The sequence below is a fragment of the Tamandua tetradactyla genome, chromosome 1, assembly GCF_023851605.1.
Source record: "Tamandua tetradactyla isolate mTamTet1 chromosome 1, mTamTet1.pri, whole genome shotgun sequence".
NCBI classification, from domain to species: domain Eukaryota; kingdom Metazoa; phylum Chordata; class Mammalia; order Pilosa; family Myrmecophagidae; genus Tamandua; species Tamandua tetradactyla.
Genome location: NC_135327.1, coordinates 182,265,978 through 182,291,518, shown reverse-complemented (window position 1 = coordinate 182,291,518; position 25,541 = coordinate 182,265,978). Strand labels below are relative to the sequence as shown.

The following is a 25,541-nucleotide window of genomic DNA, read 5'->3' as shown; positions in this document are numbered from 1 at the left end:
CACATGTTGTACTATACACTGGTCAAAGTAGAGACCAGTAATTCAGGAAAGAAACAAATCTAATATGCTTCAGCAGGAATTACAGGTCTCTTAGTGGACAGGACTTCTAAGGGAAGATTTACTTTCTTCTCTTGTAAAGAGTAAGTGGTGGGACCTGAAACTTTGGTATTCTCTTTGCTCTGAGGCCAGGAAAGAAGGGGACAAAGGACATGATGTATGTAGGATCTTAACTTACCACATTCAACAGAATACCATTAAGAACCAAATAATTAAGTTTAATTTGAATATATTACAATAGAAAATAATAATTCTTTTGAAGTACAAAAATAATTGTAAAAGATAACTTTTCTGTTTGCAAGTAACGTATTCTATAAACTATAAATGATACATTGATGCTATGAACTGTACACATTACATTACAACTCTAAGCCTGGACCTTTCTCTCTCTTTCTGTCATCACATGTAAAAAAATAGCCATGAGATACTACTCTGTAATCTTGAGACCCTGGCAAGACATTTCATAAGTCTATCCTCAAAAACAACAGAATTGGATGGTACCTCTCTTTAAACTAGTCTTTGTTTTTTGGGCTCAATCCTACGGTTTACAAACTTAAAAAACATTAGTCTAAAATTCTGGGAATTGCTATTTTTGGAATATATTTTTGTCCAAAATATAGGAAAATGTCAGGGAGAATCTAGAGTATTACATTCAACTAAAGCTCATTTAAAAGTAAATTACCATCAAATGAAAAAGCTTTTCAAGTATAGGAAATTTGAAAATAATTCACCGGAAGACAAATTTCATTACCAACAGCCACTAAGGAGTTCCATCTAAGTCTTTTCACTATTGTGTTTGCTAATATTTTAAGTGAGGTAAGTAAATTACAATAATGATTCTAAGAATTATAGTAGGTTCTCCCCAAATTTGACTCATTGTGTACCTTAGATGCTGAGAACCAGTTATTTTTGAAAAAGTAGGAACAACATAATGAAGAAACAGAGGCTCTGTCATAAGAAAAATGATGTAGTTTTGTTTTCTACAATTCAGGTAGCAAGTAAGCCCAGCTTATTTTGATTTGTGCTCTTAACAGATTAGAACTGGGCCTAAAATAGAAATAACTGGCCATATTCCTGAGTGTAGATGAAAGAACTGTCCAGAAGATAAAGGCTATCTTCAGTGATTTCATCTGTTGTTGGTGGTTATGACTCCTGCCATGTTCCCATCTCCATTTAATATAACATCTTCATCCACATTGGGATGTTGGGACTATAAGCAGAACACCTGATACAGTGTTTATAGAAATTATTGGTTCAGTGCTTCAAGGAAATACGGACTTTCATTTTTTTTCCCATCCATTCTCTGTTAAATAGGAATGGCTGTGTACTTTCCAAACCCATACAATTGGGTACTTTGAACTAACAGAAAAACAATAATCTGGTGTAGAAACAAACGTAATGCTCATTTGTATAGTAGGTTTATGTTGTGAGAGCTAAGAAACACAGGGCTGGTTTATGATTTAGGATAGAGTCAAGCCATTAGAAAGTCTCTCAAAGGGCTCTACACAATTTGTGTTCTATTGCTGTTACAATAATAAATAGCCACAAATACATATATATACCATTTTTGTAGCCCTACTTTCAAAAATGATGTTTATTCAGTGAGATACACATGAAAAACTTAACCTGCTTTTGTTATCTAAAGCATATGGAGATATGACCAATGAGATTTGTATACTGTTTCCTGAATACCTTTAGAGGTACCATGCAGATTTTTTCATAGTAGTCACCTTTTTAAAAACTGCAATACTCATCTTACTTCATTGTAACAGGTTATTATAATAAAGAATTCAATTGCTGAAAGAATAATTCCATAAACCTATTATTGATTAATGACTAGACAGTTTGATAAAAGATCTTACTACCATTCTTAGAATCATATAGTTAGCTACAGCCTCTGTTCTCCCAGATTTCAGAGATGTATTAAAAAACCCTTTATGAGATCACCTAGAGCTTTATCTGAGATTCTAAAAAAGGTTCCATGCACTATGATTATCCTCCAGAAACTTAGAACATCCAGATGAGTCCCTGGACAAGATATGTCCTGAGACCAGGGGGGTTAGCCTCTCTGGAACATCAACCAGTTCCATACCCCTAGCCTATATTATTAACAGCCCTTTCTAACATGAAAAAGTTAGAATGGGCACAGCCCAAACACCCCTAAAGAGTGACGATCAAAGGAGAAAGTGGAGTTATAACAAAGAAGATATGATTAAACAAATGTGTATGACTGCTGAATCATTATATTGATATTTCTGTTAGTCTCCAGTGTCTTGGAGCAGCTAGAAGTAAAAATCTAAAATTGTGGAACTATAACCCATACCAAACTCTGAAATCTGTTCTATAACTGTTTTAGTGTGCTTTGAAATGTATTGCTTTTTTGTATATATATTATTTTTCACAATTAAAAAAAACCTTTATGGAATTTTCCAGTAAAACAGGATAATGTATAGAGATGGCTAAACATAAGATCACAGAATGATGGTGATTCTTAAACCTCAGAGATATTTGTTACTGCAGCTAGGAGAAAATGCTATGAAATGCTAATATAAAAAAAGGAAGTTATGCCATTCTCCTCAAAATAAGTAGGTTTCACTAGAGTATTCTGAGCATTTTTGGAAACAAAAGGCACGAGATAAGTCTAAAGTCTTATTGCTTGTGGGATCATACAGGGGCCGCAGCATAGACTGTGGCATTTTGTTCAGCTAAGAGGCTGGGACTAAGCAAGTCAGGCACTGACCTTGAGGCCTGAAGAGACCAGGAGGAAAATGTCAATAAAATAGAGCCCTGCATTTTCCATTAAACATGAGGGAAAAGGATTTTCAATTTTATGACAAAGTAGTGACTGGTTCCCTAGGACTCTGAAGCTATTTTAGACAGGTACTCTGTTTTCTTTGGCCCACTTCTTCATGATCCGGATGATGTACTCTACTTGAGTGTTACCAGTGCTTCTCAGTAAATGTAGAACTTCTCGAAGTGTCTCTCTAAAGAAAAGAAATGAAAGGACAAAGTGTTTCAATAAAAGATGAAAATTAATAAATAAATTCAACTTCTTAAAAGACTTCTAGTAGGGCATTTTGGTAACAGACTCTTCCACTGTACATTCATAAACCATTATTATACATGTTCTAGCCTCCTGTTCTTAGTACTGAATAGTAAAATGGAAATTCTGCAAACTCCTGTTTATTTATACTATCTCTCTATATATTATTACTCTACTTATCCCCTCTGATATGACTTAAATATGCCCATTTCTATGCTTATTCTGCATGAACCTGTAGAAATCTAGGAGCTGAAAGAGTTGGGCTTAAATTCTGGCTCTGTCACTAACAAGTCACTTAACCCATCTGGGTCTCAGATTTCTCACTTGTTTAAGGTAATGAGAATTTGGGTGTCACTACTACATTTGTAAAATTTTGCAAAGTCAAAGGAATGGATGACTTCTTCAAGGGAAATAATATATTAATAAATATGGAAGAAAGAAGATTTAAGGACTAAGATTTGGCAAATGCCCAGAATTTATATTTTAAGTAATTTATATTAAACACAAATTGATTAAAATTAAAACATTTTAAGTAATACATACAAAACTCCCTATAACTTTAGCAAATCTGTAGGTAACTGCCAACTGGCACTCTTCCCTGAGACCACTGACATTTTCTACTCTTTTTCCTCAAGCAACCCTTTTCACTTAAAATTTTTTTATGTTTTATTTTATTTTAATTATTCTTTTATTTATTTAGGCCTGGAAGTAGGCAGGAAGTAATTGTGTGTGTGTGTGTTATTTATTTAAATTTTATTAATAAAACCAATCAACATACAATATGAACATTCTTTTTTCATCAGTTGTATATTCATCATCATGATCATTTCTTAGAATATTTGCATCAATTCAGAAAAATAAATAAAAAGAAAACAGAAAAAAATTCATACATACCATATCCCTTACCCCTCCCTCTCATTGATCACTACCATTTCAATCTACTAAATTTACTTTAACATTTGTTCCCCCTATTATTAATTTATTTTTAATCCATATGTTTTACTCATTGGTCCATAAGGTAGATAAAAGAAGCATCAGATACAAGGTTTTCACAATCACAGAGTGATTTCACATTGTGAAAGCTATATCATTATACAATCATTTTCAAGAAACATGGCTACTGGAACACACTACATTTTCAGGCATTTCCCTCTAGCCTCTTTGTTACACCTTAACTAAAAAGGTGATATATATTTAATGTGTAAGAATAACCTCCAGGATAACCTCTGGACTCTGTCTGGAACCTCTCAGCCATTGATACTTCATTTTGTTTCATTTTTCTCTTCCCCCTTCTAGTGGAGAAAGTCTTCTCAATCCCTTGGTCCCAGCTCATTCTAGGATTTCTGTCCCATGTTGCCAGGAAGGTCCACACCCCTGGCAGTCATGTTCCATGTAGAGAGGGGGAGGGCAGTGAGTTTGCTTGTCATGTTGGCTGAGAGAGAGAGGCTACATCTGAGCAACAGAAGAGATTCTCTTGGGGGTGACTCTTAAGCCTAATTTTAAGTAGGCTTAAACTATCCTTTGTGGGGTTAAATTTCATATGAACAAACCCAAAGATTGGGAGCTCAGCCTATTGCTTTGGTTGTCCCCACTGCTTGTGAGAATATCAAGAATCCTCCACTTGGGGAAGTTGAATTTTCCCTCTTTCTCACCATTCCCCCAAGGGGACTCTGCAAATAGTTTCTTATTTACTGTTCAAATCCTTCCAGGATTTATCAAGGCATCACTCTGGACAGACCTACAAAATCTCATGCCCTACTCAAGGCAGGAAGTAATTTTTGATAGATCATTTACTTATAAAATTATATTAATTATTCACACATCAAGAACAAATACATTCTATGGTTATTTTTGGAAAACTAAATTTTAAGGGTTTTAATATTTGTTACAAACAGAGCTTTAAGCCACTTAATTTCATGTAATCTAATGTCTAAGTATTTCCTGGAATATGGCAAAATAACAGCATTATCAACCCTATATGCTAATGTCATATCCACTCCATTCCTAATTCTTTCAGGCCTAAACTAAAAGACAAGAAGAAGCCTATAGGCAAAGAGAGAATAGAACAGAGTAAAAAAGGCAGATTTATTTGAAGCCAATTACACTCCTGGCTCTTATATTTGAGAGTTATAGTGTACTCAGTGTCCCCAGTATTTAGATTAGATTTAGAATGACCTAATTCTACACAGTAAAAAAATTTATGGAGGAAAAGGCCAGATGAAATAAATAACATTTTAACATTTTATTCATCATTCTAAAACATCATTATAATTTTGAGATTTCAGAATAAGATGTCATCCAAGAAAATAATTATTTTCTCTCATAAAGCAGCAAATGATAGAGGTAGTATTTTTTGTCTGTTTACTTACTTGGGTTCTCTTCCAGCTAAAATCATCTGGAAAATGCCCACACAGGCACCCCTCTTGCCTTCCCAATATTCAGGGTTAGGATCCAGCCTCTCTAAGACATCGAAAGCTTTGGCTGAATAGTAAAATTGGCCCATCTGAATAAAAGAAAGTATTGTTGTAACACTTGGAGCCAAAATATTGCACAGAATGAAACTAAACATGGAGATAAGTATAAGAGACCTGTATAAAAATAACTGCATGGGTAACATCTTCAGTTAGGAAAAAGATAAATTCCAATTCCATACTAAAACATGAAGAAGGAAAATTATAACTTTCAAACATGGGTTCAAATTAAATCAGTTTACCTTCAATCATTCAGTTTCAGCACAACATTCTTTGTACATATGGTTACGTTGTCATTTGTCATTTCTTCCAATTATATTCTAATCCAGATGACAGACTCTGATGATTGTGATTTGAACTGAATAGTTTTCAAGTCTCCTGCATATATTCTATAGATTCTTACTATCATTCATTTTATGCTAATTAATCAGGTTCAACCTGAGAGGGTGGTCTTTCCTTGACCTTGATAAACACTTACTCCTCCCCTTTCTAAAAGAAAAGGAACTCTCCCTCTACCCTCCCAAAAGCCCTGAAATCCTTCCCCTAACTTCATTTTCCATTTTAAGTAAATGCTATATTTTTCTCCTTATTCTCAGCATCAAGACTGTGGTCTACATTATATTCATTGCATCCACTTTCTGATTCTCTTCTCTATCTACCACCTTCTGGCTAAAAATGTTCTTAAAAAATAAAACAAAACACAGCTGACAGCTGTCTTTTCAGTCCTCATTCAAATCCATCTAGTTGCTGATTTGACGTACTCATTCACTGGCTTTTGATAAAATAGGAACAAGAAAAGCTTTCTATTTTCTCCTAGATGTTTTTCTTACCTCTCTGACAGTCTCTTCCACTGTCTTTTCTATTTTTCTACTCCTGAAATATTTGTGCTCCACATGATTGCTCACTACATTTACTTAATGTACTTAATTTCAATTTCTCCCATACTCTGCTGCTGCTGCTATTGTTACTACTAATATTACCAATTACTGTTGACTTCTAAAACTACATCTCCAGCCCTGACTTCTCACAGAAACACCTGAGCTCCAGGCTACACTGGTACTTCCCCACATGTATTATCTCTACCTGGGAGCTCCAAAGATATTGAACTAATTTCTTGTTTATGTTTTCTTTCTCTCTGCCTGCAATTCATTATCAGCATTGCCATACACCAAGTCATGTCAAACTATTTTCAAATTCCCTAGGCTTGAAAACTTTTTATATTGATGGTGTTTCTCACTATTTTTTTTTTTTTACATTTATTTTGAAATGACCTACTGTTGATTATTTTAACACTAGACTTTCTTTACCTAATATTTCCCTGTTTTTTGGATAGGAAGAGATATTCTAAAATAGGAATCCTCAGAATTTGAGGTGAATTCTTTAAAAAGTTTTTAGTGTATGAGCTGAGCCCCAAACTCCTTCTTATCTTTTTAACTCCCTACATACACACACAGCTTGTCCTTTACTAAATCTGCTTTTTAATTCTCTTTTTTTGGTTCCTTTGTCTTTCTTGTCTGCCATTTGCATCTTAGTATTCCCCAAGGTTTGGTTTGCAAACCCCTACTCTCCTTACTTAACTTCCTTCCTGGGTATTCTCATTTTTTTCAGGGCTTCAATTGTTATTTAAATGTTGATAACTCCCAATCTATGTCTTTAGATGTCAGGAGATATCTTTCTTGAGCTTCAGAACTAAATTTCCAACTACCAGATGAATATTTCTGCCTGAAAGGTAATTAAAGATTTGCATTCTTTAGAAATCTAAAACCTCCTCTCTATATACATATAAATCTGAAATGCTGCCTATTTCTGAGGTCAGTTTATTCGTAAAACATATAATACTTCTGTTATCACTGTTAGAACTCCTTCCCCATTGACTAAATTCAGTCTCTGCCCCTCTTTTACCTACTATTTAGCCAATGCAACAATGTGATGCTGATCTTCAATTTTCCCTTTAGTCTAACTCAGACTCACTTTGTAGCAGTCATTAGCAATGAGCTGTAAGAGGCTAAAGGACTCGCCAGAGGTTTCCATCTTGAGATAAAGTTCCCAGGCTAGTCTTGGTTTCTTATTCATGATATCTACAAAAAGAAAACATGATTTATGCCTTTTAAACATATAAGAAATACACTTCTGAATCATGCTAGTCTATGGATTTGTTTCTACCTTTCAAATACACGAAGTAATGGTAGAATACTTCTTACATGAAAATTTATAATGTTGGTATTAAACTGGTTTCCCTTCTGAATTCTACCATACTTGAAATATGTAGGTTAGGATTTTACAAAATTATGTCTTTTGATATGGGGCTGATTTCCAGTAGTTCCCATTTTGCTCATGTACTTAACAGAGTACACCCATCATTCATTCAATTCTACTCAGCCTCATTAAGAATATATGACTGCTAAAACTTTCCTGTGACCATAAAACCTCATTGAACATTTTAAATCTGAATGAAATAAAGGAGAGAGAGAGAGAAAGAAAGAGGGGAAGGGGGAGAAAAAGGGAAGGAGAGGGGAGGGGAGAGGAGGGAGAAGAAAGGAAGGGAAGGGGGTATGAGAGGAAAACAGAGAGAGAGGGAAACAGGAATCGATATAATAGATAAACATGTTTTTGAGATTTTGTTACTTTTCAGGCCTATACCATAGTGAAAATGTAAATTTAGTATAATAGTATCATCTCACAAAAGACACTGCAAATGAGAATCTGCAAACTTAAACAGGGTTAAAGGAAGAACTTAGTATCTTTTAGGACTAGAAATCTGTTAAGTATGCTCAGTATGGTAGAACTAATCATAGGGCAAATAAACAATGCATGCCTATGCTACCCTTAGTAAGTAGCATTAATGCTTAATTTCAGTGTTCACTTATTTTCCAGACCAAGTGAAATGAAATGTAAAACACTCAAAGTAATTCTCATCCAGAAAATTATACAACAAAGACAAAAATAGGAGATTTCTCTCTAATACTTAAAAAGAAGACTTACAGCACCGAGCTAACCAACTGAGATAAATGTAATCATTTTTCATTTTCTCACTCTGGATCAGGAGGAACACCTTCGAAAACAAGGAAGAAAGAAAATAAAAATATTCATTAGGAGCTTGCATTCGAGAGATGATTAATGTAGCCTTATAAATGATTAAATTCTAAACAGGTTAGTCAGAAGAGTAACAAATTACTTATCTAATATTACTGGAATAGGAAGTATTCCAAATAAAATCACAGGCTTAGCACAGCCAACACACAAACTTTGAAAGTATTGTGACCATCTTTGGTGAAAATCTTTTTAAGTAACTTTTCTTGCATTTCAAAACCTTTTAAAATTATAAAACCTAAACATTCTCTTGGCAAAAAATGCAAACTAAAAGGAAGAATATGAAAAAACAAAACATCCCCCTTTTCACTGCCCAGCTCTAGTCTCATGAGGTAACCAATATTTATTTCATATCTATATATATCCTTTAAGAATCTTTAATACGTTTTCAAACAAACATTTTTCACATAAATGGAATTACAAATTTATCTTCTTAACTAGAGGTTACTGAGCATTACTTAACATCTTATTAAGAATCATCACTATGACTATCCATTACTGTTAAATAATAAGACAATTTCTACGATTGCTTTTAAGATTTTATTTCCTCCTTTCCTGTCAGTTGCTCTCTTTTACTTCCTTTATTGTATCAGCTATTTAATGCCTGTTTTTTCTACGCTGTAAACTCAATGAAATCAGGGGTTATGTCTGTCTTGTTCAAGGTTATCCATAGTGCCAGCACATAGTAAATTGCTTGACTTATTTAATAAATCTATTTCTTCTTTAGAATCAGATTGCAGGAGCACTCTTTAAAGATGTGTGAGATTAGGAAATCCAACAAAATAAGGTTAAACTTCATATTTTATTAAGAGTAAATCAATGCAGAAGAAGTATTCAAGGGTTTAGCTTCCACAGTAATGTACTTGGCTTTAGAAGCAAGTTTTTGTGATAGTAATATGGGATATTCAGAGTCTTTTTTATGCTTTCTTCTGAGATGAAGCTATATTTTCAATGCTGAGGCTACTGACAAGCAGTGTTAGAAATCAGAGAAGATAATGGCACATTCTACATTCTCTCTGAGTCAGCTCTGTAATTCTTCGCCAGTATCAAAGAATAAAATATTTTTTTCACTCTTTGCAGCAAACAAAAGCAGTAGCATTTTCCTCTATAGAAATCTTTTCAAATAATCCTTTGAATATACATTCTAAAATGCATGTGAAACTGCTTTAATGAAAATACCACTAATAATACAAACATTTCCTTAAACTGTAAGCTTCATTATGATAGGGAGTCCATTAGAGCCCATGGGAATGTGTTATGGTAACAGTAGAGTACAGGAAATAATATTACCTTTATGTTAACTTTGTAAGTTGTTCAGAAGTACCCAAGAACTATAAAAGAGGTCTTTAGGCTTATTTAAACATACACATTTAATTTTATGCTTTGTAACACACCTCTAAAAGTCTGAATAGTTGTCATGAGCAATATCCTTTATAAAAAACTACTTTTATAAAGTATTGAGTATATACAAAAGGGTACAGACATGATAAAGAGAAAGAAGCAATAAACAAATGTGTACGAGGCAATAAATTTAAGAAAAGGACCTCATCATTACCTTTGAAGTCTTTGGTATGTGCCTTCTCGATGCCATCATCACATTCTTTGCCCCTCTCAGAAATAACCATCTGAATTGCATGTTAAAATTCCTTTATTTCTTTATACTTTACCATATTTGCATAATAAACAACAACCTTCAGTTTTGTGTACTTGAATTTTACATATATAAATCATACTACAGGTATTCTTCTGCAACTTTTTTCTGGCCAATATTATTTCACTGAGATTTAATTGTTGATTTACTTATGTATTCCTTCAACAAAAATTAATTGAATTATTACTATGTGCTAGGCATCTGGGATATAGAGCACAAAACAGACAAAAATCCCTGCTCTTAGGAAGATGAAATTATAGCTAGAGGAGACACCCAATAAAAAGACACCCAATAAACAAATAAGTATATTACATACAACAAAAGGTAATATGTGCAATGGTAAAAAAGAAAATAAGTAGTATAAGGGAGATTAGCAGGATTGTGTGTATAAAAGGGCAAGCTATAGTATCCAATAAGCTCATTAAAATAAGTCTCAATGAAGAAATGAGATTCATTGATATTGTGTGTAGCTGTAATTCATTCATTTTCACTGTTGTATAGTATTCCACTGTATACACCTAACACAATTTATCTATTTATGGCTGATAGACATGGGGATTATTTAAAGATTTATACTATTGCAAATATTTCTCCTATAAACATTCTTGTACATGTCTCCTAATTCACATGTGAAAGACACTTTCTCTAGGAAGGAAACTGTTAGATTACAGGATGATGATACCTTGAATTTTTAATATATTATGCTCAATTACTTAAGATGGTTATATGAATTTATATTTCTACTAGTTAGGAGTTCCAGTTTCTCTACAAGGCTTGTTTTTATTAGACTTTAAATTTTTGTTTACAAATCTGAAGCATATAAAATGATACCTCTGTACTATTAATTTGTCTTTATTTGATTATGAATGAAGTTGAGCATCTTTTCATGTACTTAATTGGCCATTTTTCTCTCCAGTGACTGACCTATTCAAATATTTTGCTCCTTTTTCTACTGGATTATTTGTCTTTTTTATCGTATTTATTTGTAAGAATTTTTATTTATTCTAGATAAAAATCCTCTTTGTTGTTTCTATTGCAAAACTTCTCTCACTTTGTGGCTTTAACTTTCTTTACAGTGGCTTTTGACTTTTAAAAGCTCTTAATTTTGAATACAGTTAAATTATTCCCTTTATAGTAAATGCTTTTTATAATTAGAAAGTCCTAATTTATTGAAGATCATAAAATTATCTGACTATATTTTCTAAAAGTTTAAAATTTTAGCCTTCTTCATCTAAATCTTCAATCCACCTGGAATTGATTTTTGTCTATTATGTGAAGTGGTGGTCCAAATTATTTTTTTACACATTACTAATCAATTATTCTAGCTCCATCTATTTCCCTGGTGATCTGAAACATTAGTTGTTTCATAAATCAAGTTTTCATATAGGTGTGAGACTGTTTCTAAGATTTATATTCTATTCTACTGGTCAATTTTTCTACCCCTCTGCCAATATCATATCTTCTTAATTACCATAGCTTTATAATAATTCTTGATATCTGGTAGGACATGTAATCCCACTTTCTACCTTTTTTTCAAGAATATATATATAAAAAAAGGACCTAAATAACTAAAAAGCTATCAGTAAATGACAGTTGAACACACACAGAATGACAATAAAGAAATGGAAATTATGAAAAGGAAGCGCTTGGAGATGAAGACCACAGTAACTGAAATTAAAAATTTTCTAGAAGGGTTCAATAGCAAATTGGAGCTGACAGAAGAAAGACTCAATGAACTTGAAGATAAGACAACTGGGATCATTCAGTCTGAGAAACAGACAGAAGAAGTAATGAATAAAAGTGAACAAAGCCTGAGAAACTTGCGTGAGAAAATCAAGATTGCCAATATGTCCATTGTGTAAGTTCCAGATTGACAAGAGAGAGGGGTAGAAAGAAAATCCAAGAAAGAAAAAAAAAATGGCTGAAAATTTCCCAAATTTAACAGACACGAATATACACATCCAAAAAGCTCAACGAACTCCGAACAGGATCTACGACCAACTGATTTTGTCCCCCACATATGGATTTTATTGTATCTTTAAAATATCACAAAGAGGTCTGGCATTTTGTTGTTCCCATAGCTGGACAACTCTTAGATCGTATTCATCAGCTTACTGAACTGTTCCTTTTTCAAACACACAGATACCATCCAAAATATTTAATACATTTGTTTTTAAATGACTTCTGGGTACTTTTTTTTTTTTGCACAGGCAGGCACCAGGAATCAAACCCGCGTCTCCAGCATGGTACACAAGAATTCTACCTCTAAGCCACTGCTGCAGCGCCCTAATACATTTGTTTTTTTTTTTTTTGGTTCCATCATTTAAACTTATTTTATTGATACTCATTAGTGGATAAAATTTTGTGGATTTTTTTAATGCATTACAACACACTTTTTGGTAGTGGTTGCACAATGTTTATAATTTATTTGTTTACTATACTAAATACTGCAACCTCCAAATTGCCAATGTTTACACCACAATTTCCTTTGTGATGATGGGTGGCTCCTTTTTCTGAATTCACAAAGTGGTACATTCAGTCCAGGTTTTTCATGATCCTTTACTATTCTACCTATGCTTTAAAATACATTCAAATAAAAAATATAAGTTACTTGCAGTGAGCACACACATACAACAGCGAGGAGAGGTAAGAACATCATTAACCAACACCTTTGCATTCAGAGAATAAATAGTCTGAAATGTGGGACTGAAGCTTGCTGCTGGGAACCCTCTCAGAGTGTCCTCAGTGGACAGACAGTGGCCCTCACTCATTTGAAGGATGCATCTTTTGCCGGAAGTGTGGTGGCAGGATGCCAATTTTGCTCACATATGATGCTACCCTCCCATAAATGTTAATACATTTGCTTTTAACTGCTGTGGCTTGAGGACTCAAAGCAGCTGAATTTTTTTTTTTTTTTTACATTTTTAAAATAAAAAAAAATATATAGCAACAAACACAAACGTCTTAATTTATGATCATTCCAGTCTACATATATAATCAATAATTCACAATATCATCACATAGCTGCATATTCATCATCATGATCATTTCTTAGAACATTTGCATCAATTCAGAAAAAGAAATAAAAAGACAACAGAAAAAAATTCATACATACTATACCCCTTACCCCTCCCTTTCATTGATCACTAGCAGTTCAATCTAAATTTATTTTAACATTTGTCCCCCCTATTATTTATTTTTATGCCATATGTTTTACTCATCTGTTGATAAGGTAGATAAAAGAGGCATCAGACACAAGGTTTTCACAATCACACATCACATAGTGTAAGCTGTGTCATTATACAATCATCTTCAAGAGACATGGCTACTGGAACACAGCTCTACATTTTCAGGCAGTTCCCTCCAGCCTCTCCATTACATCTTGACTAACAAGGTGATATCTATTTAGTGCGTAAGAATAACCTCCAGGATAACCTCTCGACTCTGGAATCTCTCAGCCATTCACACTTTATTTTGTCTTTTTTTACTTTTCCCCCTTTTGGTTGAGAAGGTTTTTTCAATCTCTTGATGCTGAACCTCAGCTCATTCTAGAATTTCTGTCCTACATTGCCAGGAAGGTCCACACCCCTGGAAGTCATGTCTCATGTAGACAGGGGGAGGGCAGTGAGTTTGTTGTGTTGGCTGGAGAGAAAGGCCACATCTGAGCAACAAAAAGGGTTCTCTTGGGAGTGACTCTAAGGCCTAATTTTAAGTAGTCTTGACTTATCCTATGTGGGGTTAAGTTTCATGTGAACAAACCCCAAGATTGGGGGCTTGGCCTATTGCTTTGGTTGTCCCCATGGCATATGAGAATATCAAGAATTCAACATAGAGAAGTTGAATTTTCCCCCTTTTTCACCATTCCCTGAAGGGGACTTTGCAAATACTTTTTTATTCACTGTTCAAATCACTCTGGGATTTATCGGGGCATCACTCTGGACAAACCAACAAAATCTCATGCCCTACTCAAGGTTCCATATACTTATGATGTTCAATTAAGCTGTCTATATAAGTTATTTTAGGAAACGCACTAGTCAAAATATAAATTTTGTACCAAATAAACATTTTTTGTCAAAGCAGCTGAATTTGATATAAGTTCAGTGTCATATCCTTCAAGAATTAACTCATTTCTCTGGGCTTGAAACACTGAACAAGCAATGCCTAGCCTCATCCAAGCCCTGAGGATATATTTTTCACTCAAGAAATTTCAGATTTCAATAAGAGACCTACTCTCTTAAATAATGACATTGATTGGGAAAGGAAGTATACACAGACCACATCTTTTAGAAGAAGCTCAGTGTCATATCCAGAGGACATCTTTTGTTGCTCAGATGTGGACTCTCCCTCTCTAAGCCCAACTCTGTAAGTGTAACAATTGCCTTCCCCTCTATATGGGACATAATATCTATGGGTGAAAGTCTTCCTGGTGCCATGGGATATGACTTGTAGGAGTGAACCTGGTCCTGGCACTATGGGATTAACAATGCCCATCCTGACCAAAAGGGGGCAAAGAAATGTAACATAAGGTGTCAGTGGCTGAGAGAGTCGAGAGGCTTCTCTGGAGGTCACTCTTATTCAAGCCTCAGTTAGAGATTACTATGATAACTTGCCAAAACCCAACCAAAACCATTCCTGCCAATCCTAGAAGAAAACCTAGGGTGCTATATAAGATCCCACAAAGGTTCCATGCACTAGAGTAACCTCAGGTGGGTTCCTGGACCAGATACATCCTGAAATGCAGAGGGGCCAGCCTCTCCAGAACATCAACTATTTCCATCCCCCTATCCCATATTATCGACAGCCATTCCTACATGAAAAAGCTAGGATGGGCATAGCCCAAATACCCCTAAAGAGTGGGGGAAAGATCAAAGGTGATGGTAGAGTTATACATTGAAGAAAGGGTTTAACGAATGAGTATGATTGTTGAATAATTATATTGATATTTCTTTTACTTTCTAGTACCTTAGGCAGCTAGAAGTGAAAACCTAAAATTGTGGAATTGAAACCCATACCAAACTCTGAAATCTGTTCTACAACTAATTGTTTCAATGTACTTTGACATTTATTGCTTTTTTCTATATACATTTTTATCACAAAAAAGAAAAAAAGAGAAGGAAGAGTATAACAAAGAAGACAGGATTTAACAAATGAGTATGACTGTTGAATCATTATATGGATATTTCTTTTGGTCTCCAACGTCTTGGAGAAGCTAGAAGAAAAAATGAAAAATCATGGAGCTGTAACCCATACCAAACTTTAAAATCTATTCTATAACTACTTGTTAAAATGTATTTGGAAATTTATTGCTTTTTTGTATGTATATTTCACAATTTAAAAAAAAAGTAAAAAAAAAACAAAAAAAACACCACAGGGCTTAGGGAAAAATGGGATTAAAAGCACAAGACTCAAAATTTCATCAGTGGCAAAACAAAATATAGAAACCTAATGAAAATGGTATTACCAGTTTTTTTTTTTTTTAAAGAATAGATACTATTAAATAAACAGGAAACTACAAATGTTAGTGAGGATGTGGAGAAACTGAGACACGTATGCACTGTTGGTGGGAATGTATAATGGTACAGCCAGCATAGAAGACAGTCTGGCGGTTCCTCAGAAAACTAAATATCAAGTTGCCCTATGACCTGGCAATACCACTACTCAGTATATACCCAGAGAGCTGAAAGCCATGACACCAACAGACATTTGCACACTGATGTTCACAGCAGCATTATTCACAATCACCTAAAGATGGAAACAATCCAAGTGCCCATCACAGATGAGTGGATTAACAATATGTGGTATATACATACAGTGGAATATTATGCAGCAGTAAGACTAAATGATGTCCTAAAGCACATGACAAGGTGGATGAACCTTGAGGACATAATGCTGAGTGAAATAAGTCAGACACAAAAGAATAGATACTGTATGATTTCGCTTTTATGACCACAGTAAAGGTAAACTCAGAGGCTTATAGTACAGAATACAGGGGATCTAGATATAACACTGAAGGTAGAGATGGCTGAATGGTTAGCTAATGAGGTTGAACTTAAATATAAGGGAATAGAAGTGAAGGTGGTTCATTAGTGGGTCTATAAGTAATACTGCCAGTTGAAGGTGAACATGACTGAAAGGGGTTGTATAAACCCATGTGTCCTACCAATTAACACTACAAATATAAATAAGTTCTTACATGAACTACTTCAAAAAAAAGGTATGAATCATGTACAACGAGTTTGCAATTTCAGGGTATGGGGAAAAACTGCTATTGCATGCTATGGACTATGTTTAACAGGAAGACATCAACAATACCACAGCAATACCAGGGGTAAATTATGAGGGGTGGGGGACAAGTGTTAATGGGAGGTTGGGATTTTCAGTTTGGTAAGGGTGTGTTTATTGGTTATTTTTCTCTTGGGAACAATGAAATTGTCTAAAATTAAGAGTGTTGATGAACTGTGGACTTTGGACATTATCCAGGATGTCCAATGGATGTTGGTGGCTGAGGGATACACTGAGAAGTAGAATGGCGAAAATCGTGTATACATATGATTGAATATTGTGTTGCTACAAAAAGGAATGAAGTTGTTTGGTATGCAATGCTGTGAATGAATCTGTGGGACATTGGGTGAGGCAAAATAAGGTAGAAAGAAAAGAGCAAATATTGTATGGTCTCATTTAGAAAATTCTTACAAGAAAATTGGAACCTAGATTGTAAGCTCTTATAGCAGTCATAAATAGTCCAGAAGAGCAATTGCTATTTCTAGATTTTGTGAGGCTGTGGTTTGTATGTGTAACCTGGTATTTACAGATAAGACAAAGCTGATTAGGTTGGGATTAAGGAAATTCAGAATATAGAGGTAAGGAGGACGTTTCCTATGTTTTAGAACTTCACCTACTCTGGGAGACCAAAGGAAGAAAGGTTTATTTTGTCCAGAACCTAAATTTTCTGTAGAACATAATCTAACTCAACCTGTCTAGATAGGTCATTTAAACAACCCAAATGTAGGGAACTCAGAATAAGAATGAGTGCCTGTAATCCTATATAGCTTAATGTAATGCTTGGATACATCCTAGAGTACATTAAGCAGATAATCAAAGAGTATTGGTAGAGAGATGGGGCAATATAGAAGCTTAGTGAGGTATGGAATTTATCATCCTCCAGAGCAGCTAGTAAATAGCCAGGAATGGTACAGAACAACTGCGGGGGAACATCAGTGACCAGACACACATGTACACCAGTCTGGAACAGGTAGAATGGCTGTAACCCCACACACAGCTGTAAGTTTCCCAAGCTGTGGAGGCTGGTACTTCTCTGCCATGGGCATGGCAGGTGGCTCCCTGAGGAGAAAACTGCCAACCAAGAATTCTATACCCAGCAAACTTCCTTCAAAAAATGAGGGGAAGATTAAAACATTTTCAGACAAACAAACACTGAGAGAATTTGTGACTAAGAGACTGGTTCTGCAAGAAATACTAAAGGGAGCACTAAAGGCAGATTGGAAAAGGCAGGAGAGAGGTCTGGAGAAGAGTGCAGAGATGAAGACTATCGGTAAAGGTAAAAAGAGAAAAAAAATTAGAAATGACATATAAAATCCAAAAGACAAAACGGTAGAAGAACGTACTGCCTTTACAGTAAAAACATTAAATGTTAATGGATTAAACACCCCAATGAAAAGATACAGGCTGGCAGACTGGATTAAAAATAGGACCTATCAATACGCTATCTACTGGAGACTCATTTTAGATTCAAGGACAAAAACAGTTTGAAGGTGAAAGTTTAGGAAAAGATATTTCACGCAAACAACAATCAAAACAGCAGGAGCAGCTACACTACTATCCAACAAATTAGACTTCAAATGTAAAACAATTAAAAGAGACAAAGAAAGACAGTACTTATTAATAAAAGCAACAATTCAATAAGAAGACATAACAATTATAAATATTTATGCACCAAGCCAGAGTGCTCCAAATTTCATGAGGTAACCAATGACAATGATGAAGGGAGAAACAGACACCTCTTCCATAATAGTTGGAGACTTCAATCCCCTGTTCTCATCAATGGATAGAACATTTAGACAGAGGATCAATAAAGAGACAGAGAATTTGAATAATAAAAGAAATTGACTAGACTTAATAGACATTTACAGAACATTACACTGTACAACAACAAGATACACATTTTCCTCAAGTGCTCAAGGATCATTTGCAAGGATAGACCATATGCTGGGTCACAAAGCAAGTCTCAAGAAATTTAAAAAGGTTGAAATCATACAAAACACTTTCTCAGAGCATAATGGAATGAAGTTGGAAATCAATAACAGGCAGAGTGCCTGAAAATTCACCAATATATGGAGGCTAAACAACATACTCCTAAACAACCAGTGGGTCAAGGAAGAAATTACAAGAGAAATCAGTAAATATTGTGAGGCAAATGAAAATGAAAACACAACATACCAAAATTTATGGGATGCAGCTAAGAGGGAAATTTATTGCCTTATATGCCTATATTTAAAAAGAAGAAAGAGCAAATATCAAGGAATCAACTGTTCACTTGGAAGAACTAGAGAAAGAACAGCAAACTAACAGCAAAGGAAACAAAAGGAAAGAAATAAGTAAGATTAGAGCAGAAATAAATGAAATTGAGAAGATGAAAACAATTGAGAAAATCAACAAAACCAGAAATTGGTTCTTTGAGAAAATCAATAAAATAGATGGACACTTGCTAGGTTGACAAAAAAAGAGAGAGAGTATGCAAATAAATAAAATCAGAAATGTGAGATGAGACATAAATCACTGACCTTGCAGAAATAAAGGAAGTAATGAGAGGATATTATAAGCAACTATATGCTGATAAACTAGAGAATGTAGATGAAATGGACAATTTCTTAGAAAGGCATGAACAACCAACATTGACCTGAGAAGAAATAAAAGTTTCAGTGGCTAAGAGATTTCAAACAGAGCTGAAGGTATCTTGGAGGTTATTCTTATGCATTATATAGGTATCATTTTTTAGTCTATGGGTGTATTAGTTAGGGTTCTCTAGAGAAACAGAATCAACAGGGAATACTTGCAAATATAAAATTTATAAAAGCGTCTCACGTGACTGTGGGAACGCAGAGTCCAATATCCACAGGGCAGGCTGTGAAGCAGATGATTCCGATGGAGGGTCTGGATGAACTCCACAGGAGAGGCTCGCCAGCCGAAGCTGGAAGAGAGCCTGTCTCTTCTGAATCCTCCTTAAAAGGCTTTAAGTGATTAGATTAAGCATCACTTATTGCAGAAGACACTCCCGTTGGCTGATTACAAATGGAATCAGCTATGGATGCAGCTGATGTGATCATGATTTAATTCTATGAAATGTCCTCATCGCAACAGACTTGCCCAACCAGACAAACAGGTACCACCACTTGGCCAAGTTGACACATGAACCTGACTATGACAACAGATATTGGAGAGGCTGGAGGGAAGTACCTGAGCAGTCTTCATTCTTGAAGACAGGTGTATAAAGATATAACTTTTACAATGTGGCTATGTGATTGTGAAAACCTTGTGACTGATGCTCCTTTTATCCAGGGTATGGACAAATGAGTAAAAAAATATGGATCAAAATAAATAATCGCAGGGATAAGGGGTAAAAAAATTGGGTAGATGTAAATACGAGTGGTCAATGAGAGGGATGGGTAAGGGGTATGATATGTTATGGTATGTGTTTCTTCTTTTTATTTTTATTTCTTTTTCTGTAGTGATGCAAAAGTTCTAAAAAATGATCATGGTGATAAATATACATGTATGAGATAATATTGTGAGCCACTGATTGTATACCATGTATGGAATGTATATGTGTGAAAAGTTGTCAATAAAAATATATTTAAAAAAAATAGAATGGCTATCCTGAAGACAGAGTGGAGGATTATGGGGAATTCTCACCTTCAGTTTTATGTATTTTCAACATTTAAATCCTTTAGAGTGAACAGTTACAGTATGGGTTTGGAGTGTGTGCTGGTTTGAAGGTGTTGTATATCCCAGAAATGGCCATGTTCTTTTAATCCATTCTTGTTGGTGTAGACCTATTGTGGTGGGACCTTTTGGTTAGGTTGTTTCCATTGAGATGTGATCCACCCATTCAAGGTGGGGTTACTAGAGTCCTTTGTGAGGAAATAAAAGACAGGGAAAGCCCAGGGAGAAAGAAGCACCCTGGAGATGCTAAGAAAGGACACACAGAAGCTCAGAGAGGAGGTCTCTGGAAGGAGCTGAAAGGAATGAAATCCTGGAGTGAAGGAACAGCATACACCAGCCATATGCCTTGCTATCTGACAGAGAAACCCTGTATGCCAGTAGCCTTTCTTCAGAGAAGGTATCTTCCTCTTGATGCCAACTTGGACATTTTCACAGTCTTAGAATTGTAAATTGTAAGTTAATATATTCCTATTGTAAAAGCCAATCCATTTCTGAGATGTTGCATTCTGGCAGCTTTAGTAAACCAAAACAGGATGACAAAAACTTAATAAACTTTAAAAAAGAAAACAGCAAGCTAAAATTAAACCACTGTTTCTGGAAAAAAAAAAGGATTGCCCAGCAGCAGAAAATGGTCTGTCTTACCAAGAACCCTTAGTAGCTTGTTAGCACCTCACATGGGGCCACAAATTTACCCTTTAAATGCTGTCTTCAAGAGTGAAGATAAACACAGAGAAGCAACAAGATCGAAACAAGAAAGCACTGATCACACAGCTTAAAATTTGTGTGCCCTTATGAACCACACTGCCCAGATTGTGTACTAGAAACTAATATTTTAAAAAATTGATACCGTAACCATGCTGTGACTATGGAAGTTCTGTGAGAGTATGAGTATGTTAAACATGCTAGCCCATTAAGTGTAAATGTAAGTATCTGAAACATATCATACAATTCGAACTCTAAAGGAAAAATAACTATTGGCAAAGTTGCTTCAGGGATGGGAGAAAAATATATATCTATTAAATTTTAGCACTGAGGAAACCCCTGATACTGTCTCAAACATTAGGGACACCCAAATTAATAGGCCAAGCCCTTGATCTTGAGGCGTACTCTTGTGAAGCTTATGTATGTAGTGGAGTAGCTTAGCCTACCTATAGGTATACCTAAGACTTACTTCTGGAGGACCTCTTTTGTTGCTTAGATGTGGCCTCTCTCTCTCTAAGCCCAACTTTGCAAGTGAAATCCTTGCCCTCCCCCTTAGGTGGGACATGACATCCAGGGTTGAAAGTCTCCATGGCAGCATGGGATATAACTTCCAGGATGAGCCTGGCCTTGGCACTGTGGGATCGACAATGCCATCTTGACCAAAAGTGGGAAAAGAATTATAACAAAGAAGGTATCAGTGGCTGAGAGAGTTCAAATAGAGTCAAGAAGCTACTCTGGAGACTACTCTTCTGCAAGCTTCAGTTAGACATTGCTACCTATCAGTTTGCAATCCCCAACCAAAACCGTTCCTGCCAATCCTAAAGAAAATCTAGGGTGTTATATAAGACTCTACAAAGTTCCATGCACTAGGATTACTTTCCAGAAACCTACAACCTCCAGTTAGGTGCCTAGACCAGAGAAATCCTGAAATGCAGAGGGGCCAACCTCTCCAGAACATCAACTATTTCCATCTCCCTATCACATATTATCGACAGCCCCTTCGAACATGAAGAAGCTAGCATGGGCATAGCCCAAATACCCCTAATGAGTGGGAGAAAGATCAAAGGTGATGGTGGAGATATACAGAGAAGGTAGGGTCTAACAAATGAATATGAGTGCTGAATCATTATATTGGTATTTCTTTTAGTTCCAGTGTCTTATAACAGCTAGAAGTAAAAACCTAAAATTGTGGAATTGCAACTGGAACCAAACTCTGATATCTGTTCTATACTAGCTGTTGCGGTGTCCTTTGGAATTTATTCCTTTTTTGTATTTGCTATCTTTCAGAAAAAAGGAAAAAAAAGTCAATTGTGATGATAAATGCACAGCTATATAATGATACTGTGAACTGTCAACTGTACACTTTGGATGATAACACGGTATGTGAAAATATAATATATATCAACAAAATTGCATTAAAATTTTAAAACTATGGATCAATGACCTAAATACAAAAGATAAAATTATAAAACTCTTAGAAGAGAACACCGGGAAATACTTCAGGATCTTGTATTAGGCAATAGAGTCTTAGATATTATAACAAAAGCATGAGCAAAGTGTTTTTGGCTTATATCAAAAGTCTAACAAAATTGGACTCCCTCAAAGTAAAGAACTTCTGTGTATAAAACGACATTACCAAGAAAGTGAAAATATACTTAACAGTATGGGAGAAAATATTTGGAAAACACATATCTGTTAAGAGTTTAATTTCCAGAATATATAAAGAAATCCTACAACTCAGCAATAAGAAGAAAAATAACCCACTTTTAAAAATAGGCAAAGACAGAAACAGACATTTTTCCAAAGAGGAGATGCAAATGACCAAAAAAGCACATGAATAGATGTTCAACATTATTAGTTATTAGGGAAATACACATCAAACCATAATGAGATACCATTGCACAATAATTTAGAATGGCTACTATTAAAAAAGCAGAAAATTACAAGTGTTGGAGAGGATGTGGAGAAATAGGAACACTCACACAGTGCTGGTGGGAAGGTAAAATGGTGGAGCCACTGTGGAAGACAGTTTAACAGTTCCTCAGAAAATGACATAAAGAATTACCATATGACTTGGCAATCCCACTTCTAGGTATATACCCCCCAAAACTGAAAAGAAGGGACTCAAAAAACAGCTATATGCGCACCATATTCATAATGGCATTACTTACAATTGCCAAAAGATAGAAGCAACCCAAGTGTCCACAAACTGATGAATGGATAAACAAAATATGACATATACATACAATGGAATATTATTCAGCGCTAAAAAGGAACTGAAGTTACAAAATATATGACAACACAGGTGAACCATGAAGACATTATGTTGAGTGAAATAAGCCAGACACAAAAGGACAAATATTGTATGATCTCATTATTTTGAAACAATTCCAATAAACAAACTCAGAGTTAGAACTAGAATAAAGGTTACTAGGGCTTGGGATATGGGTAGAGAATTAATTCTTAAACTGTATAGAGTTTCTATTTGGGTCATGTGCTGGTTTGAAGCTTATGTACCCCAGAAAAGCCATGTCCTTTAATCCTCATTCAATATTGCTGGGTGGGAGCTTTTTCATTGTTCCCACAGAGATGTGACCCACCCACTGTTGGTAGTAACTTTTGATTAGATAGTTCCCATGCAGATGTGTCTCCACCCATTCAAGTGGGATTGCTTACTGCAGCCCTTTAAGAGGGAACCATTTTGGAAAAAGCTTTAGAGTCCATGCAGTCAGAGATCTTTGCAGGTGAAGAAGGAAAATGCCCCGGGGGAGCGTCAGGAAACAAGAAACCTGGAGAGCAAACTAGGAGATGTTGTTATGTTTGCCATGTGACTTTCCAGTTGAGAGAGAAACCCTGAAAATTATCGGCCTTTTTGAACCAAGGTATCTCTCCCTGGATGCCTTAGATTAGACATTTCTATAGCCTTGCTTTAATATGGACATTTTCACAGCCTTAGAACATGTAAACTAGCAACTTAATAAATTACCCTTTTAAAAAGCCATTCCCATTTATGGTATATCACATTCCAGCAGCTTGCAAACTAAGACAGGTTGACTGTAAAGTTTTGGTAATGGATAGTGGTGATGGCAGCAAAACATTGTGAAAGGAAGATGGCGGCTTAGTAAGGTCGTGCGTCTTAGTTCCTCTTCCAGAGCAACTAATAGGTGAACAGAAACAGTGCAGAACAGCTCCCGGGGCCACGGCAGGGAATGGACACACAGCGTACCCCAGTCTGGACTGGCTAGTCTGACTGCGAGACACGGCTGCGGTGAGATCCCCGAGCGGCACGCGATTTCCCGAGCAGCGGCAGCTGTGGCGGCCGGAGCTCCTCCCTCCCTCCTTCCCGGGCCGGCTAAGAGTCTCGGAGAGGCAAGTTTCCCAAGCCGCGGCAGCCGGCGCCCCTCTTTTGCGGGCGGCTTCCTTGACCGGCTACGAGTCTCGGATCAGAGGGCTACCCAAGCCACGGTGGCCCTCCGCCACGGGCAGCTTCCTTGTCCGGTGGCGAATTCCCCAGGCCACGGCAGCCGGTGACCGGTGCCCCTCCCCCGAGGGCGACTTCCTGGTCCGGTGGCGAATTCCCTGGGCCCGTAGCGGCCGGCGACTGACACCCCTCCAGGGAGTGGAGGGAATTTCCGACAGTGGCAGGGACTGGTCCAACCAAACACCAATAGGGGAATTAATAAAGGAGCCACAGGGTCCCCTCAAGCCGCGGTGGCTGACGCCCCCACCACGCGTGGCCCCCCCGAACCAACTGAGAGAATTGGATCGGAAATCCCCAGGTCGCGGAGATCGGTGACCGGGGGAATCCCTTCCAAACACGTGAGACAAACGTGTGCCACGAGCGCCACCTACTGGGCAGGATAAGAAAAACAGAAACCAGAGATTTCACAGAAAAATCTTACAACATTGTTGGGTCCGACACCCAGGGAAATCTGACTGAATGCCCAGACGCCAGCAGCAGAAGATAACGGTCCACGCTCAGAAGATTGAGAATATGGCCCAGTCAAAGGAACAAACCAATAGTTCAAATGAGATACAAGAGCTGAGACAACTAATGCTGAATACATGAACAGAAATGGAAAACCTCTTCAAAAATGAAATCGATAAATTGAGGGAGGACATGAAGAAGACATGGGCTGAACAAAAAGAAGAAATAGAAAAACTGAAAAAACAAATCACAGAACTTATGGAAGTGAAGGATACAGTAGAAAAGATGGAAAAAACAATGGATACCTACAATGATAGATTTAAAGAGACAGAAGATAGAATTAGCGATTTGGAGGATGGAACATCTGAATTCCAAAAAGAAACAGAAACTATTGGGAAAAGAATGGAAAAATTTGAACAGGGTATCAGGGACATCAAGGACAATATGAACCGCACAAATATACATGCTGTGGCTGTCCCAGAAGGAGAAGAGAAGGGAAAAGGAGGAGAAAAACTAATGGAAGAAATTATCACTGAAAATTTCCCAACTCGTATGAAAGACCTAAAATTACAGATCCAAGAAGTGCAGCGCACCCCAAAGAGATTAGACCCAAATAGGCGTTCTCCAAGACACTTACTA

The 25,541-nt window shown here is 36.1% G+C and overlaps 1 protein-coding gene across 1 annotated transcript in view; it reads right to left on the bottom strand.

Moving 5' to 3' along the window:
* Positions 1-232: 232 nt before the first annotated feature.
* IFT56 (intraflagellar transport 56) overlaps positions 233-25,541 on the bottom strand; it is a 112,208-nt gene continuing 86,899 nt past the window's right edge. The window contains exons 15-18 of the mRNA XM_077144733.1: positions 8,554-8,623; positions 7,543-7,649; positions 5,470-5,603; positions 233-3,041 (exon numbers count right to left, since the gene is read on the bottom strand). Coding sequence (XP_077000848.1) covers positions 2,930-3,041; positions 5,470-5,603; positions 7,543-7,649; positions 8,554-8,623 — 423 coding nt within the window. The 3' untranslated portion in view covers positions 233-2,929. The remainder of the gene's footprint in view (positions 3,042-5,469; positions 5,604-7,542; positions 7,650-8,553; positions 8,624-25,541) is intronic.